We start from the raw sequence: 18,668 nt of genomic DNA, 5'->3' as shown, positions 1-18,668 counted from the left end.
GCATATACAGTCATAGTAGCCTTACGGTCATAGCAAACAGTACGTTCCAAAAATATGTTCGCGTTTTCCAGTGACGAAAGAGCTTTCAATATTGAATCATTTTCGCACAGGTACTCTCGTCCATTTGCCTACGTCGTATCCCGGTTTCCCCCACCAAATTTTATTCGCCAGCTAGTGGCTGGGCTGTCTTAGCTCTTTTCTGAGAACATTAATTTCTGTTAGGGATGGACAGCTATGTAATATTATACAACTGTTTAAAATAACTTAAATAAAATGGCCTCGTTAAGTAATTAACTGTCACGTGATTTCCTCCCTTTCTACGACCGTACGACATAACCACTTAGACGGACAGTAGATAGCATGTCTGAGTAATTTTATCTTTTCGGATCAGGCAGAAGTGAAGATGAAATTTACAGTAGGCCTACGTAAGGTACTCTTTTATAGAGCAGGTACAGAATTATTGCAACATGAGTTACTAGTACGAAAAACGAAACTGATAATTGGAATTAGGTACAATAGTCTATAGTGCGATACTATGCACATTAGAACTGAAGCCTGTATCGAAATGAATGGCCACACATTTTAAAAAATGTGTTTCAGTATCCATATTATGATTATTTTTTCAATTTAACTTCATTCTCTATATTGTACGCTAATGTGCTATAGATAGTATAATATACACTGCATAATGAATACGTCCACATGGACAGCTCAGTTCGTGAGTAAAAACACTCATTGTTAATACAGTACTGTATTTTGATTAAACAAAAACCTAATGTAAATGTTCTAACTCAAAAGCGCGATATTTCCTAGTTTACGTAAATGGATGAACTACGTACTTTTCTTCCCTCCTATACTTAGTAAAGTGATTTGTTTGTATATTACGCCAGTATCATCGAACTCCAGTCGTGGAAGGGGGTAGCAAACGGAGTTGATCCAGATATATAGGCAAGTTAATATTAAAAATGTTAGTAAAAATAAAATGATGTCCCTGTAGTTGCTAACCACTAGGATCGCTACTATCGCCTCATTACAGACAATGCGAAATAGTACCTGCAGTCTATTGTCTCTAGTACCCTCATAAACTCAAGCTTCGTGACTGTATATACTAGACTGTGGTGATACTATGTGTTATCTTAGATGAAGCCGCGAAGAGTCTCTGACTTTATTTCTGTGGTATTTGGTCAGAACATAGCCCCAAAATGGTCATTTCCTACAATCTACATTTATTGGTAGGCTACTTAGAAGCTATAGAAAAACATGAGCATGTACATATAATTAAACAGTGCCCTAATTTATGTTATTTTCGTTCACATTTTGAATGTAAACTAGAATTCTGATTTTGAAAGGAAAAGTGAAAATAAAATTTAGGCCTATGTATCTCAAAACAGTTCTTTTTAAGTATGTTCTCACAAAACGTAACAGATTTTACCTGAATACCACTGTGTTTTTCTAAAATGAGGAAGCGAAAAAGTTTATAAGTAGGGGGCGGATGTTGATGACCTAAAAATCTACTTAAAATGATCATTAAAATGCCCTTATACTAATGGAAAATGACGTAAAATTAAAAGAAAATGACATTTAAATATTCATTCGCACCTCAACTTCTTAAAAATTAGTCACCTTGTTTCAAAGACTGCCCTGCAAATCTCGGAGAGAGGAGACAACGTCCTGGAACTTATCTAAGATAAAGGAAAAGAGCATGCAACAAAATGAAGGTTTTAAGGAAAAACTATAGGTTTTAATGAGGGTTTACAATGAGGGGTAGTCCATGTCAGTGTCTTCATTCTCTGTCTCCTCCTCCTTCCGCGCTTCACTTTTGTTACCAGATCTTCCAGATGAGGGAGTATAAACGCCAAAACAAATTGTGGGAGCAGCGTGCATTCTTGCAATCTTTGTGTTAAAAATACTGTCTATTACAGTAGACATCGATTACGTCAATTTCATTTCTGATAGGACTTCAATAAAAACTTTAACAGAAAAACTTAAAACATCATGTAAAATTAACACATAGTCTAATCTCGTCGTCTTATACAGCCTGTCGTTCACGAATTCATATTTTCACAATGACGACTACTATTGCTGTAATTTTTCCGGTTACTGCTATGATTCAACTCTTCAATAATCAATGTGAAGATTGGAGTCCTCGAAGACCAGACCTGGGAGCGTGACTCATATCACGAAGCACACGGCATGCAAAGGAAGCTCAAGACTGTGCGAATGTTATTCATCCAGCCTTCAAAGCTGTGACCTGCCGAATGTCAACATAATACAAAATATACATAAACGTTTATTCCAGATACTTTTTCTGGCGACAATTAAGTGATTCAGTAAATTTCAATTAATGTTTTAGCAATTTACATATTTTATTAGGATCGTAACAATAGACATCTCACAAGTGCGAGCCTCCCTGGTTCTGGGGTCGGCATGACGCAGGGCCATCGCAAAGATATCAGGGGACAATCACAATGCAACTGACAAATACCCAGTCCCGTCAACGGAAAGTAATTTTTTCCATTGCCCATGTCGGGAATCGAACATTGAACCACTTTACTGGCGAGTGCACACGCTATAAAAATACTTTCACAGTTCGGAATACCTTCCACCAGAATAATTATTACAGTCCACTTACATGTGGTTGATTTTAATCTGGTCCTTTATCAAATGAAAAGTTTGAAAGCAAGGTGCAATCAATATATTTCCGAACTGCATTTGTATTTATTGTACCGTTAAACATACATGCGCGTATCACTGAAGATCATTAAGTCAGTCTATCAGAGCCAGACTGTCTGCAAGGACTGAGCTTCTAATACACGAGATTTTATGCAAACATGTCAAGGATCTATTGCGATTTTTCCTGGAATCCTTCCATATAAGCATTATGGCTAGTGTTCTTCTATCCCTTGATGCATTTAGTATAGATTCCAGGCGTTTTTCCCTGGTTCTAGATAACTTCTCAGTTTCCTATGCCCTGTGTGTTGCCTATATTCAGGGCAATCTGTAAACTTATTGACTGCTCCTTGTATAGGGCCTACTCATACTAGTTTAGGTGTGCCCGGAAAAGAGATGTTTCTTACTTAACTGTCCATGCCATGTTTTGTAGTGTTTAATACGCGTATCTACACCGGTATTTATCATTGGTTTCGATTTTCGACTCAAAGAAAAAGTTTGTAAAAATTTAGTTTTTGCGGGATTTTAAGGCATATAAACATGAATAAAAATTACAAATACCATATAGGCCTACCTTCCAATTTTAAGTATAGAGACATGATACTGCGATGCTGCTAATGGGAATATATTTCGAGATTTTCACGGAAATATTCATTTCAGCACCCCTTATACCGAAAAAGTAGTTTTAGGTATGTTGTCTGTACACAGCAGTATCATCAAAACAAGTATTTGTTCAATTATTACACACAGATAAATTCATCTGAAAATTACGAAAAAGAAAATAAGATTTCGTACAAATTTAATGGGTCTTAACCCTCGCAACTTAGCTGCTCTATAGTCCCGTCGCTCTAATTTCCGGCAGCCAATCGCGTTGCTGGTCGGCTACATTTAAACCTGTGCGTCTTGTGATTCGCTGAGGAAGACGTAATTCATTTCCTAAGGTTCAATAAATACTTAATATAAGCGCCCGCCATTTTGGCTCTTTCGTTGGTGTTCGCAGAAAGCACACGAAGACGTTATTTGCCGCTCAATTATTTGCTGAATTACAGTGCGTTTGATTTATTATCATAGGAGCTACGACATGATAATGTTTAACGGTGTGGCAAATAGATTCCTCGTATGGTAGCTCGGCAACGAAAGAACAAAAATGGCGAACGATACTACCTACCTAGACTTTATAGAGCCTTCACTTCCTAAGACGTAAGCGAAGAGGAGGAGTCACGCCGGGAATAACAGCGTCGCGACTATAAAATTTCACATTACTTATCTGGGTTCTTTTCTGACCCCAAGAATATTTGTTGTTAATAATTAGAATATTTTAAAGCTCCATGAATTTTACATAGGGTAAAGGTTGGTAATATTATGATACGAGTAATATTATGATAGTTCTTTTTTAGAATTTATTACAATTTTACTGAGCGAGAGAAGGACCGGTTTTGTGCAGCAACTTGTCCACGAACATTCCTTTAATACGTTGACGCAAAAAACTGATCTTCCTCTCGCTCAGTAAAATTGTAATAAATTCTCAAATAGAACTATCACAATATTACCAACCTTTACCTTACAGTAGGCTAAATGAAAGTTTTTATTATACCTAGATTTACTCATTATGTTTAAACAATGAATGGATTAATTAATTTAATTAGTTAGATGACAGACTATTTATTCTGTGTCTGTGTTTTTATTTTTTCAATTACCAGAGAACACACTGACTGTCCTTGAAATAAAACACAAAATAGGAAATTGTTATATGAAGATTTATTGGCATGTACGTATTGGAATTCCTCAATACAATAAAAACCAAGTGATATAATTTATTTTATCAAGTTCCTAGAAAATCGTTCAGAGGTACGACAATATTACACAGAATGACTATATAGCAAGATAATTGCGATAGATATGTAAACTATAACCACGCTTATACGAAAGAAGAAAGACAATGCTAAGAGGATTACTTAAAACGGGAAAATGACGAAGTGCCCTACTCGAAGCATGTGTGTCAGCAACGCGACCGCAGCCTCGCGGGTGACCGTGATTTCACGACCAGGCAGGCTCTCGCCGCGTCGCGCCGCGCCGCGAGTTCAGTTCAGTTGCCTTCCTGGTGCAGTGTGGTGCGGACGTACAGCGCGCGTATGTGTCATGTCAACTGCAGCCGACGCGAGCTGCAAGGCGTCATTTGTGATCATGGTGACGACGACCTAGGAGTTTAGTGACACTAGGATACGGCCCCCAAATATTCCACACAAATTCAGACTGCATATATGAAAACGGAAAATTTAGCAAACATGTTTGTTAAGACAGAGTATGGACATCTAGTAATACTCGCAGCTTTAGTACTTCAACTAGGTACGTACAATTATTATTCACTCAATTCAACATCGTTTTATTGTGATGCGTATTAATCGTAATGGTTCCATTCTTAATATGACAAGACAAACGTTGAGTGCTAACACGGAAAGGAATGCGATCACGAAAGACCGGTAACACGTAAGCAAGTTACTATTCGCGCTAACGAAAGAGTATGTATGTATGTATGTATGTATGTATGTATGTATGTATGTATATTTTTTATTTTATTGGGTTATTTTACGACGCTGTATCAACATCTAGGTTATTTAGCGTCTGAATGAAATGAAGGTGATAATGCCGGTGAAATGAGTCCGGGGTCCAACACCGAAAGTTACCCAGCATTTGCTCATCTTGGGTTGAGGGAAAACCCCGGAAAAAACCTCAATCAGGTAACTTGCCCCGACCGGGGTTCGAACCCGGGCCACCTGGTTTCGCGGCCAGATGCGCTGACCGTTACTCCACAGGTGTGGACTTGTATGTATGTATGTATGTATGTATGTATGTATGTATGTATGTATGTATGTATTCACACTGCAATGGGTATATACCCGGTGGCAGTGGTAACTAATTACAGTCAATAATGACAATAATAAACACAATTAATAATAATAATAATAATTACTGCTACTACTACTACTACTACTACTACTACTAATAATAATAATAATAATAATAATAATAATAATAATAATAATAATAACAGGGAACATCCTAAATTAAATGAAGCACGATCACTTAAAATAACATTTAAAGTAAATCTAATTTGTATCTTAAAACTAAGTTCGAACTAAAACCCACGAGTATGATATGTTCATATCTGCACAAGTACCTTTCAGCACTACACTCATATCGCTGCAGTGGAACTACTGTACGACACATTTCACTGATTCTACCCTGATTTCACTTACTGGATTTTAAGGAACCCGGAGGTTCATTGCCGCCCTCACATAAGCCCGCCATTGGTCCCTATCCTGAGCAAGATTAATCCAGTCCCTACCATCATATCCCACCTCCCTGATTTCACTAACACTTCAAAAACATTGCACTGCCACTATAAACTATAAAGCTTCACTGACAGGAACACGTTTCACTTACGCAACACACTTCACTGACAACATAATTCTTCACTGATACAACACTTCAATAACAAAATATCAATTACACCCTTTAAATACTGTGTATAATTACCGTCTATTAGTAAAGTCCTTAAGCCTATTTTTAAATACATTTTTCGCGAGCAATCCTACCTAAATATTTAGTGATTGCTGCCGTAATTCTGCTGATATTAATTACAATAATTTCCCTTCCTGCTGGGCCCGAGTTTTACATACCAAACGCATGATTTTATGGTATGTAACATAACACGTCCTTCAATACTGTTTCCCTTCGCACCAATCCTACAATCGTGGTTTATTTAAATAATTACTTGTATTAAGGTCAGAAGTGCGCAAACTGCAGCTTTTAAGTCGGGTCACAAGGTCAGTTTTCTCCAAGTAGATGCACCGTTAGTTTAACGACTTATCTGCTTTCTACGCCAAAGACTCGAGTTAAAATTGCATAGACCAACGTGTAATTTAGAGCCGACGAAGTTGTACGTGAGCTATTTCTCTTACAGGCATTTCCTTTCGATAGTCACAATTCCGTTCGGAACATGTCGTAGTGCCGGATTTAGGCCTAGACAACCTAGGCAGTTGCCTAAGGCGGCAATTTTCAGGGGGGGGGGGCGGGATTTTATGTCTGTCTTTCTCTTCCTTTGTCTTTCCTTTTTCTATTTTTCATTTTACAGTGAAATTTGTTTTTAAAACACTTGGTGGTAAATATTTTCTGAAGTTTCTTCTTGAACGCCTTGGGGAAGTCGAATATTGTTTTGTTATAGCATTGTTGCGATCGTAGTATGCAGCTGCATAGTTACTGTATATTTTAATTCCGGTATCACGTTATTATACTATGGATCTCATTAAATTTAACTGCTTGTATAAACAAGAATGCATTGTTGAAAATCAAACTGGATGTGTTTATTATTATCGCTATGAATAGTAAGCAGAACTCTCAGTTACATTTCCAGTATAATACGTCAACAATATTAATTAATAACTTTCCAGCATGTGCACTATATACAGTAATCTATACTAATAATAATTTTTTTTTTATTTTATTGGGTTATTTTACGACGCTTTATCAACATCTAGGTTATTTAGCGTCTGAATGAAATGAAGGTGATAATGCCGGTGAAATGAGTCCGGGGTCCAGCACCGAAAGTTACTCAGCATTTGCTCGTATTAGGTTGAGGGAAAACCCCGGAAAAAACCTCAACCAGGTAACTTGCCCCGACCGGGATTCGAACCCGGGCCACCTGGTTTCGCGGCCAGATGCGCTGACCGTTATACTACTAATAATAAATCTGTAGCCAAAAATTTTCTGGTAATTTTCGATTTTCCAAAAATAATTGGTCCTAACATATATAATTAACCACCCTGAAACCGAAAATCGCTTTTTTGAAATTTTTGTCTGTCTGTCTGGATGTTTGTTACCTTTTCACGCGATAATGGCTGAACCGATTTATATGCAAATTGGAATATAAATTAAGTTCGCTGTAACTTAGATTTTAGGCTATACGACATACCTTATTTAAAAGGGGGGTTATAAGGGGGCCTGAATTAAATAAATCGAAATATCTCGCTTATTATTGATTTTTGTGTAATATGTTACATAACAAAAGTTTCTTTATAAACGATTTCCGATAAGTTTTATTCCTTGAAAAATTTTGATAGGACTGATATTTAATTAGATAAATTAGTTTTAAAATTAAAATACAATGCCATCTAAGGCGGTGTAATGAAATGAAAACAAATGACTACGTCTATAAGAGGCCTTGGACAATAACAATCGAAAGCTATGAAACATAGTCTACAGAGAATATTTCTGTGTTTGTATGAAGTAATATCGAAAGCTAAATTACCCGATTTGTATAATTAATTATTATTGCACCATTGGAAAGTGTACTTTCTCTAGATGGACATAATGCTATAATGTTATTACAGTAACTTCTGAGTGCTCTCTGGACCAAAATGACCGCATTTTAATTATTTAAATACAATTTAAATTAAGTAACACATTAAACGATTTATCCTTCTCTCAAACACGAATGTTCCCTGGATCAAACGTCCTATTTTAATTATGTAATTACTTTATATTTATTTCTAACAGGTGCAGCGGAACGCACGGGTACGGCTAGTTCGATATAAAAGGTTTATTCCGCAAAGAGTTGGAGTTTATTTTTCAATTTACTTTATACTTGCTATCGAAGTAAGAAATACTCGTAATAAATATACCACCAACAAAAACAAAAATACCCGTAATAAATATACCATCAACAAAACCAATGTTTAAAAATAAATCACAGCCTGCCTTTTAGAAATCAATTTTGTTTCAACAATGAATAAGTTTGAATAAGTTTCTTTCCATCGAGTCTGATATGCTCCGTCAGATCGATTTTGATGACATCATCAATGCTTTCTCTGTGAAGAAAGTGCGAAAAAAATCTTTATAATTCACAAGTAAGAAGCATGTATTTTGATTCCAGTAATTTATTGCTTTCTGAATTGCTACATTTCATTTAAAACTAATTTAAACTAAACATGACCTGTATAATAGCTGATCATAAAGTGTTTGTGGGAGTTGGGGGGCTGCAAATTTTAGCACTGCCTAGGGGCGGCACTGTACCTAAATCAGGCCTTGAACACGTGTCGTTCCTGACATTATCTTCTATAACTGCAGATCTAAATCCTACTTGGAAACTTGCACACGGGTAAATATTGTAATACATAGGCTAAAAATAAATCGTTTGAAATATAGTGTAAAATGTTGCATTTTAATCCTACTTTAAAATGTCTCCATTTCTTACACTTTAAGCTACAATATAAATTGTAGGTAAAAATTTACTCAAATCCAGTAGCGGCTGGTGGTCAAAATAATGAGTGTGCTACAATCTCTATATCGGCCTACTGTAAAGCCTACACTTATGTATTTATCTTAATTTGGAGTCTCGTCTAGTGATGAAATATGAAGTCCATACGACGTTCTTTCGTACTGCAGAACTTGTCATTTGGTGTTAAACCCCTCCATCTTGGACATCATACACTTTTCTATTGACAGTATTGCAAGAGCAGTGAGACGATCCTGGGACATAGTGTTCCTTAAAAACGTTTTTATGCGTTTCAAGGAAGAAACACATATTTCTGGCTCAGCAGTGGTCATTGGTGTTGTAACCAAAATATTTAACAACTTCGATACTTCACAGAATGGATACTATGTATTATGACCAGGGAAAGGATTTATATGTAAATACATATTTACTTATAAAGCTAATATAATTTATATTTTGCATTATCTTTATGTTTCACAATGTGTAGGGTTGAAAAATCCTACTTTTATTTTCCATATTTTTCCATATTTTAGAGTTTAGTACATATTTTCGTTAATTTCCATATATTTTCCATATTTCATATAAAACAGTCCATATTATATTAGGTTTAACAATAAAACAAAACAAAATTCCATTAACTTTTAAAAATACATTTCAACAATAGAGATTTAAACACATGTTCAGTAATCCCTTTAACATCAGAGTTATTTGAAAATTAGCAGTCCTATCAACAATGGGAAAGTAAGTTACAAAACTGTATTAATTTAATTTAAAATTTTTAACAGACTTCAGTTGTGCAGCTCAACAGTTAAATGCCAGTCAGAGTACACATAGGTTCAGTTTTGTAAATCATACTATAAAGACGGTAAATATGCCAAAAGTACGTCATTCAGTCAATTTAAAATCAAAACTAACAAGTTACATTTCAGAATTTAAAGAAGCTGGTTTATCAACTGACAATAAAATATTATTTTGTAATTTGTGTCAGTGTGCAGTATCATCTACACAAAAGTTCCTGGTGCAACAACACATTACAACTAGTAAACATCAGGCCAACAAACAACTAAATTCCAAGCAGAGACAATTGTTTTTAACACAACCAACAACATCGAATGTAAGATCTGAGTTTAACATCGACCTGTGCCGTTCTCTCATCTCTGCTGATATTCCTCTCTACAAACTAAAGAATAAGGTCTTCAGGGAATTCCTTGAAAAATATACTCAACATACAATCCCGGATGAGTCAACACTTAGGAAGACGTATGCTCCATCCATCTACGATGAGACAATACAGAAGATAAGAGATGAAATTAAAGATAGTTCAATTTGGGTTTCCATTGATGAGACTCCCGACAAAGAAGGTAGACTTGTTGGTAATGTAGTTATCGGTTTGTTAAGTGAACAATATTCTGAACGAATTCTTTTACATTGTGATGTTCTAGAAAAGTGCAATAACAAAACTATAGTTAAACTGTTCAACGAAGCTATGGGTATCCTGTGGCCAAAGGGTATTATGTACGATAATGTGTTATTCTTTATTAGCGATGCTGCCCCTTATATGGTCAAAGCTGGACAAGCATTATCTGTTGTATATCCTAAATTGACTCATTTTACTTGTGTGGCGCATGCATTTCATCGTGTGGCAGAAGTGGTCAGAGACAATTTCCCTAAAGTAGATTTGTTGATTTCATCAGTGAAAAAAGTATTTCTCAAAGCTCCCAGTAGAGTTAACGTGTTGAAAGAAATGTACCCTGAAATTCCATTGCCACCAAAGCCAATTTTAACTAGATGGGGTACATGGCTAGAAGCAGTTGAATATTATGCCGAACATATAGACTCTATTAACAATGTTCTCCTTGCATTGGACTCTGAAGATGCAGTCTCAATTGATACTGCGAAAACAGTTACCTGTGACATAAGTGTGAAGAATGACTTAGCTCACATTCAGCATACATTTTCATGCATCATAAAAACGCTCAAAAGTCTCCAAAATAGGCACCTTTCACTATCTGAAAGTTTTGAAATTATAAATAGTACTGTGGAACAACTGAATCGTGGTAGAGGTAAAGTTGCAGATGCAGTAAGAGCTAAGGTGGACACTGTACTTTCAAAAAACCCTGGATATGAAGAACTACAAAAGGTTGTTGCTGTGATGAGTGGTGAATCAACAGTGAAGATTAACTTGGACTTATCCCCAGCAGACATTGTGAAATTGAATTATGTACCAGTTACTTCTTGTGACGTCGAACGCTCTTTTAGTCAGTATAAATCTATCCTCAGAGACAATAGAAGAAGATTCACTTTTCAGCACTTGAAAGAAATGTTTGTAATCTATTGTTATGGTAACAGACAATAAAAATTGTGTTTTGTTGAAACTACATTGGAAGATAAGGTACGTCCATTATATTTTTTGTTTAGTTTGATTAAAATGTACCAATATTTAACGTACATAGTCATTTTTTTATAATTTTAAGTCCATATTTAATTCCATATTTTGGTAAAAATCCATATTTAATTCCATATTTTGGTAAAAATAACTACATATATATTTACATATTTCATATATTTTTAGTCCATATAAATCCGTTCCCTGATTATGACAATTGAACAGCCATCTATATTTCGGAAGTCAGTTCTTCCGTATAGAAATCCAACTTGTATCTGGAACACTCTTTTGTTCAGCATAGTATAGCTGTTGACAGCAACTTTACCTGGTAGATGGCAGCAGCAGTCGGGCACTTGAATTACCAAATATATTGTAAATAGTTCAGAGTTCCACCACAAACAAGCATTCTTTCGTTACGCTTTACTTTTGCAATCTCCAAGCTGTGTTGTGCACTTTCCCGCGTAAAAATAGCCAATCAGGGCAGTGATTTCAACTTCGCACATGCGCATAACTGTCTACATTTTTCATGTGGAGCTCTGAGTAGCACAACGAATTCCCTGAGGCACCGAAGAAGGCACGAAGACTAAACACTTTATAACGGGTCATGAACATAACCACGGGACATTGTCAAATGACAGATCAAATACTATGGTGGTATTACAAATACATTATTTGAGCCAAAATTATCATTGTACTGTAGCACATAAGGACGGACCGCTCCTGCTCAAATCAGTGTGTACTATGAACTCTGTTCTGTATATAATTCCCTACTCTATCTGTCAACAGAAATACAATATGATAAATGTCAAAGAAACAATCTTTATATTTTGTCTGCAGATCTAACTGATGATGAGCTAGCTGTGTCAAGCTCTTGTGTTCCAACATGTCAAAATGTCTACTCAATTGTACAGTTTAAGCTATCTTCGGAAGCTGATTTTGTATTCTTTTTCACATTACCTCTCAAACTACGACTTCCCAACGGAAGTTTAGATCCGATGATTTTTCAAGATTCCCTTGTTAGACAGGAAATCACAGTTTCTATGGCTGAGCTCGTAAATCAGCAAAGTGTAAACTTCATGCGTTCCTTTTCCTTACATTAGAATTTTCTCTGATTATGTCCCTAATTCCATGATTTTTCCATAATCCATTATTACATCTTGTTACCAAAACCCAAATCATAGAAAATTACTGTATCGCGTCCAATTTCTAAGTCAGAACCTCCATGCAATCTGATGTCAGACTGTCCTATAGGGCATATAGCCAGCCACATGGAGTTCTTACAGGTGGCGCAAAGTGTCTGGATCTATGTCGATCATGTTCATCAACCGTAAACAACAAAGGCAAAGGTTTCCCCGTTAAATGCAACTAACCCGCACAACAATGAAGAGGAAGAGGTAAGCTTCATGCTTTCGTGATCTCGCGAGCATGTGATACGGGGAACACTATACACTCTATCTATTCTACCTAAGCTGCAGCTAAGACCCGGTCCTCAATTAATCAGGGAGTTTCAAAATTGGTGCACACTGGCTACATACTGTGAATTCTGGATGAAAATGGAGATGAAAGTGTTAGCAACAAAATTTTATCTATAGTAATGTCACAAGGATTTATTTGGAAAATCTCAGACCCCGAGTGACATTTATTAGAACTATTTCGTGAATAAAATAAAAATGTAAATAATATACCCTAGAATTCGCTCATATGTTAATAATTGTATATTTATGAATACTTAACCTATTCAGACATTGTGAAATCGAAATAGATGAATAACGATTACTGCAATTAAGAAATTGAATGTTATTCAGTAATGCCAATTGAGAAAAGCAAAATACAGGTTCAAAAATGTTAATTACATGTACTGCGCTTTTCTCTTGTTATTGTAACAGAAATACGTTTTCATTATCTGCTGAAATCATTTAATTTAAACATTTTATAGCATAATTACAAATAACCTGATTAATACATTAATTAAATGAACAACTGTTATGAAGGAGTGTCATTTTCTTTAGATACAATGTACATGGAATTAGAAGATGAAGATGTGGAAGTAGGATTTCGCACTTATTTAGTACAATGGATTCACGTTCATCGATTTACGTGGAAACAGTTGGCGACACTGACTAAACAAAAGAACAACCATGCGATAAATTGATAGTGATAAATGGAGCTGCAGAAATTATCGCGATGTATGACTGATTGGTTGGAATTCAAAATTTCATTACACTTCATTGGCCGAAAATGGAATAACGACATTAAATGAAATAGAAGAATTTTTAATTGCACAAAGTGGCATCGCTGTATTTTATAAATAAATGTTAATCCTGTGATCGTAGCTCAGCCTATCCGTACGCTGCTTTAAAAATAAATTTTATTGTTCAAATCACTTCCCTCGGTTTTTATTTTATTTATTTTAATTACCTCTCTGTAATATAAGAATTATTTCTATGTTACATTATGGTGCTTCAAAACTTCGTAATAAATTATTGCTTATCTATTCCTTGTCATGTAATTGCTTCTTAGTTACAATGATAAAATAGTAAACATTACATTTTAGTGGACTGTTAAAACTCATATGTTGTGCACTGTTGCCCAAATGTGCGATTAAAAATTCTTCGAACAAAATTTTGTTACAAACATTTTCGTCTCCATTTTCATCCCGGATTCACATGATGTAGTCCGTGTGCGCGAATTTCGAGATAACCTCCATAGAGGGCTGAGTGTACAGATATGGAATTAAAATTTGGAGCGGGTTTTGATGGAAGATCACCTATATGTAGGCAACAATTTCACACAACTGTCCACAAATAGCATATTTACAGGGGCTCTTATTTACTGCACATGCGCAGTGTATTGTAAGCGAAACACACAATAAGAGAGCTCCAAATTTTATTTCCGTATCTGTACCTCGAAGCCATTCTGGAAGTTATGACGAGACGAAGACCGCTATCCTTTATCTGGGCTTGAACTCAAACTCTTTCAGTTCGAAGTCTGATGCTTTACAGACAAAGATAACTGCTCGTCGGTTATTTATAGCAACGTTTAATGCTAAAATTATGACAAGGATTAAGAAGGGTAAATTTATTTCTCGCATATACCATGAAAATACATAGGAACAGGGAGGTAGAACTCCTTGCTTTGGCAATCACGGCGTTTGAATGAGACAAGTGATCAGCATGAAGTTCCTGCAACATTATCGTCAGAGAAAGAAACCCACGACGCAAAGAGACAATTCCCTTGATTAGACATAAGTAGACAGTGGATGCGGGATGACTTAAGGAAAAGTGAAGTTGTTTCGTATCGGAGTATATGGCACTTGCCGCGCCGTCCGTCTTTTGTGTACCTGGCGAGTACAGCAGCATACAGAACGAAGGAACCCCGGTCTACATTACAACGCAATGTGTGCAGTTGTGTTATCCTGCTCAGGTATTTAGTAAGAGTTGAATAGTGTAGTGCTGATCCATTCATAATGTCGAAGTCAAAACGTTAAAATTCGCTTAGAGATACGAAATGCAATTAAGAAGTATGAGACCTATGTACAATTAAAATAAAAACCAGAACAATTCAGGCTATAGAGAAACAGTGCAACAGTACATCGCACTGGAAATGCGTTGAAATGAAATCTGAGGAACCATCATCATCATCATCATCATCATTTAGTTGTGCGGGTCTAAACGTCACGTGCAACATGATTCAGTGCAAATATTCCTCTAAAGAAATTGAGTGATCCCCATTTTAGAGGTTTTCTTCAGAAATTCTCTCGATACAAAAACCGTTTAAGCGATAGGCGAAGACGATTCAGCTTCGACAACTTACGAGAATATATCGTCGTTTACTGCAACGCTGGTAATTGCATCAATGATGACGAGGACTGAGCTTGCAAGGTATGTGCTACACTACTACAGTACCGGTACGTTATTTTTCTTTTCCTTCTGACTGTACGGAGATACAGTAGCATGTTGACGTCGTCTGTTTACGTTTAAAACCTGTTAAGCCAATGGTCTGAATGAAAAAAAATGTAACATATAGTAAACGTGCACCTACATTCAACGATAAATCATCCCGCATCCACTGTCTAGATATAAGTTATTCAACTTAATGAAATATTTCTGCTTAGCAGTATGCATACAACAGTGATAATATGCGAAACTTGTACTTCAGAACGTTTATATAGCCTACAAAACTGATATATTTGCGACACAACAAGTCAGTGACAAAGTCCGTCCGTCTCTGAAGGGAGTAACTGCGTCTTAGTGTTTTGTAATCAATTGTCATTATAAAAACGTTACCCAGTGTTAAGACGATATGAAAACGAATAATTAATAAAGTTCACAATATTTTAATATACGGTCGGGCGTGGATTGGAATTCCGATAGAACTGATCAGCTCGTTGGGATTCTTCCGAGTTTTTCCTCAAATATAAGGCGAATGTCAGACAGTCTCATCGCGAATGCCAGGACTCATCTCGCCAAAATATCATCTTGCTATCACTAATTTCATCGATGCTAGATACCCGCGCGTTTTATACAAAGTTGTTAATAACCGATTATGTTATTTCTGCTTAAGCAGAAGAAGGAAAGTAGCCAGAAAAGCTCACCATGACGTGGAAGAGCAGCTGGAATTCTATTATATTTATCTTACATCAGCACAAAGCTATTACGTTGCATAAATCCATCATAAAAGGAAACTGTATTGCCTGGCATTTCTCAATTTTATTTCATAGCGGTACAATTATTACACATTAACCTGCAGATATTAAATATCTTTGTCATTAAAGAAACTGTAATATTCAGAACAGCAGTGGCGTAGCATGAAATTTTGAGCAGGGGAAGCTAATTGAAGTTGCCTTTCATGCAATATGAGAAAACGTATTACAAAAATATAGTCTTAAAATAAATAGTAGTCACTTTAAAGTCAGCAGTCGAAGATTGGTTGGAACCTCGTAAGTAACACCAATAAGGTATGACCTCAAATGGTACGTAGTAAAATATGATTTCACGGTTCACACATATCTCTAACAAATAGACACGTATACGTAGAACATTAGCTCACTCCCTGTCATAGAGGAATCAATAGATACAATATTAGTATCATTACGTAGGTATGCATCTGTCTTTTGGTTGTGTCCTTCATTGACAGCAAGGGAGTCGGTCATTTGTTTTTTAAATCACACTTTTGTTCGTAAGTCAGTCTTGATAATAGAATTGTCTTAAAAAATTAAAGTAAATTGGTGTCAGGAACTGTTATTTCACTCATTATTTATTGTATCAGCCACAATGCACACTAACACTTCAACTGAACACAACTAACGAAAAGGGATAACTCGAAAACTACTTATTTTCAATGTCGAAGCTAGCTTCTTGCTAGCCTTGCGACCAAGGTAGTTTAGTTAGAAAGGGATGGAAAATCTGCGGGGTGGGTTACACAGAAGAATGAGTGTAAGAAACCAGTCTGCTTGGAAGCTGGTGTGTGCAGGCTTCTTGTTTACTGCTGCATCACAAATCATCCTGAGCTGCTGCATCACAATATTTAACGCGTAAATATAAATTCTATTAAAATTAATAAATAATTGTTTCCATAGCCTATAGTTTATTATGAAATTATTATTAACTGGGGAAGCTGAGCTTTTCAGCTTACATTGACGCTACGCCACTGCAGAACAGCACTTGAAATTAGAAGAAACTGACATCTATACCTACATATATGAAAACCTTCAATGAGCGACGTGATATTTATACCAGTTTTTTTAGTCAAACTTTCACAGTTTATCGCACAAGAAGTTATTCTGGTACTTTAAGCATGATGGAAGGTCAAATGAAACAATGAGTTTGAATACTTTCTATCAATAAGCCAGGAAAAAAAAAAAAATACCAACCTCAAATATAATTTTTAGAAACACAGTTTACAAATTACGGAATTCGAAATTACTTTATGAACAGAACTATTGTCAGTGGACATTTGACAGCTAATACAAGCGACTTTGTAACGAAGTTATTGTACTTCATATCTTGTTTTTATGTAGACCTAACCTTGTTTGGAATTAAGTTTTATACTAATTATGATAAATTAACAGAAAGTAGCCTATTAATAGAAACCTGAAAAAATTGTTATATCGTTTAAACAACTTTAGACGGAAACAATCTTAAAAAGTAACTTTCCAGTATGTAATTTACAAAGTGAAATGTAATGTCAATAATTTCAGGGGGTTATTCTTTGAGACATTTCAAACAAAAAATCTAACACAATTTTGCTCGTTGTTGCTTCTTTTTCGACATAAAAATTTGTTATATTAAATTTTTCATAGTGTGTTTTGGGAAAGCCATTGATTTAATTCCAAATATGCTCATTTAATTTAAGAGAGCATTGTATTATGATAATAAATCATCGAAAGAATTTTAGTTTTGTTCTTTAAATGTGCAGAAATTTGATTCGAACAAAATATGTAATATTTTAAAATTCATTATCAGAACGAAACGTTACATTTGTTCAGATCAAATTCCTGCACACCAAAACTAAAGTTATTTCAATACAATTTATTATCATAATACATTGCTCTTTTAAACTAACTGAGAATATTGAGAATTAATTCAATAGCTTTCCCAAAATACGCTATGAAATGTTTCATATAAAGTAATTTTTTCCTCAAAAAGGAATTTAAAAAGAGCAATATCGTATTAAACTTTTTTTGTTTGAAATATCTCAACTCATGAAATTAATGGTATTACTTAGGGTTTACCCTGTATATTAAATAGTTGCTCTTTGATGTTCTAAAAACAATGTTCTACCATGGAATTTGGTACTAAGACCTACTCCGTTACTTAACACGTGACGACTTACGCAAGTGATGTCAGCTGGTCAATTTTCAATGACGCTTAACTATTATACTTAATATGGCACTGCTAATTCATAAAGTGTACAGTTCAAATTAGTACTTTCCATTCACGACGATAATAGTTTTTGGTTGCTACAGAGAAATACGCAGTAGTTTGACCACAGTCTAATATATACAGTGACGAAGCTTGAGTTGTGAGGGTGCTAGAAACAATAGACTGTGCCGGCACTATTTCGCATTGTCTATAATGAGGCGATATTAGCGACCCTAGTGGTCAGAAACTATCTATGGATGCATATTTACTACTTATTGAGCTTCGTGACTGTGTATACTAGTCGGCGAACCTAAACTCGCACATCATAGAAGCTATGAAATAAACTGAACGAATGAAAAAAATTCTAAAACAGAATGTAGCCTAACTATCGAGTAATTATTTTTATAGTTTCCATTCGGTTTAAATTTATTTATCTTGCTATGTAGTAGCAGCGTTTCACTTAACATCTGCAACT

General features: G+C 35.5%; 2 protein-coding genes across 3 annotated transcripts in view; one reads left to right on the top strand and one right to left on the bottom strand.

Annotated features, from left to right (window-relative positions):
- The window catches only part of LOC138701230 (rabankyrin-5), a 256,644-nt gene that overhangs the window by 74,020 nt on the left and 163,956 nt on the right, over positions 1–18,668 (bottom strand). The gene's annotated exons all lie outside the window — the stretch shown is intronic.
- Positions 4,752–18,668, top strand: part of LOC138701231 (uncharacterized) — a 158,503-nt gene continuing 144,586 nt past the window's right edge. The window contains exon 1 of the mRNA XM_069827916.1: positions 4,752–5,016. Within this exon, the coding sequence (XP_069684017.1) occupies positions 4,932–5,016 (85 nt within the window). The 5' untranslated portion in view covers positions 4,752–4,931. The remainder of the gene's footprint in view (positions 5,017–18,668) is intronic.

The sequence above is a fragment of the Periplaneta americana genome, chromosome 6 (genome assembly GCF_040183065.1).
Source record: "Periplaneta americana isolate PAMFEO1 chromosome 6, P.americana_PAMFEO1_priV1, whole genome shotgun sequence".
Lineage (NCBI taxonomy): Eukaryota > Metazoa > Arthropoda > Insecta > Blattodea > Blattidae > Periplaneta > Periplaneta americana.
The sequence above is the reverse complement of the archived record's forward strand: the minus strand, read 5'-3'. Positions and strand labels throughout refer to the sequence as shown.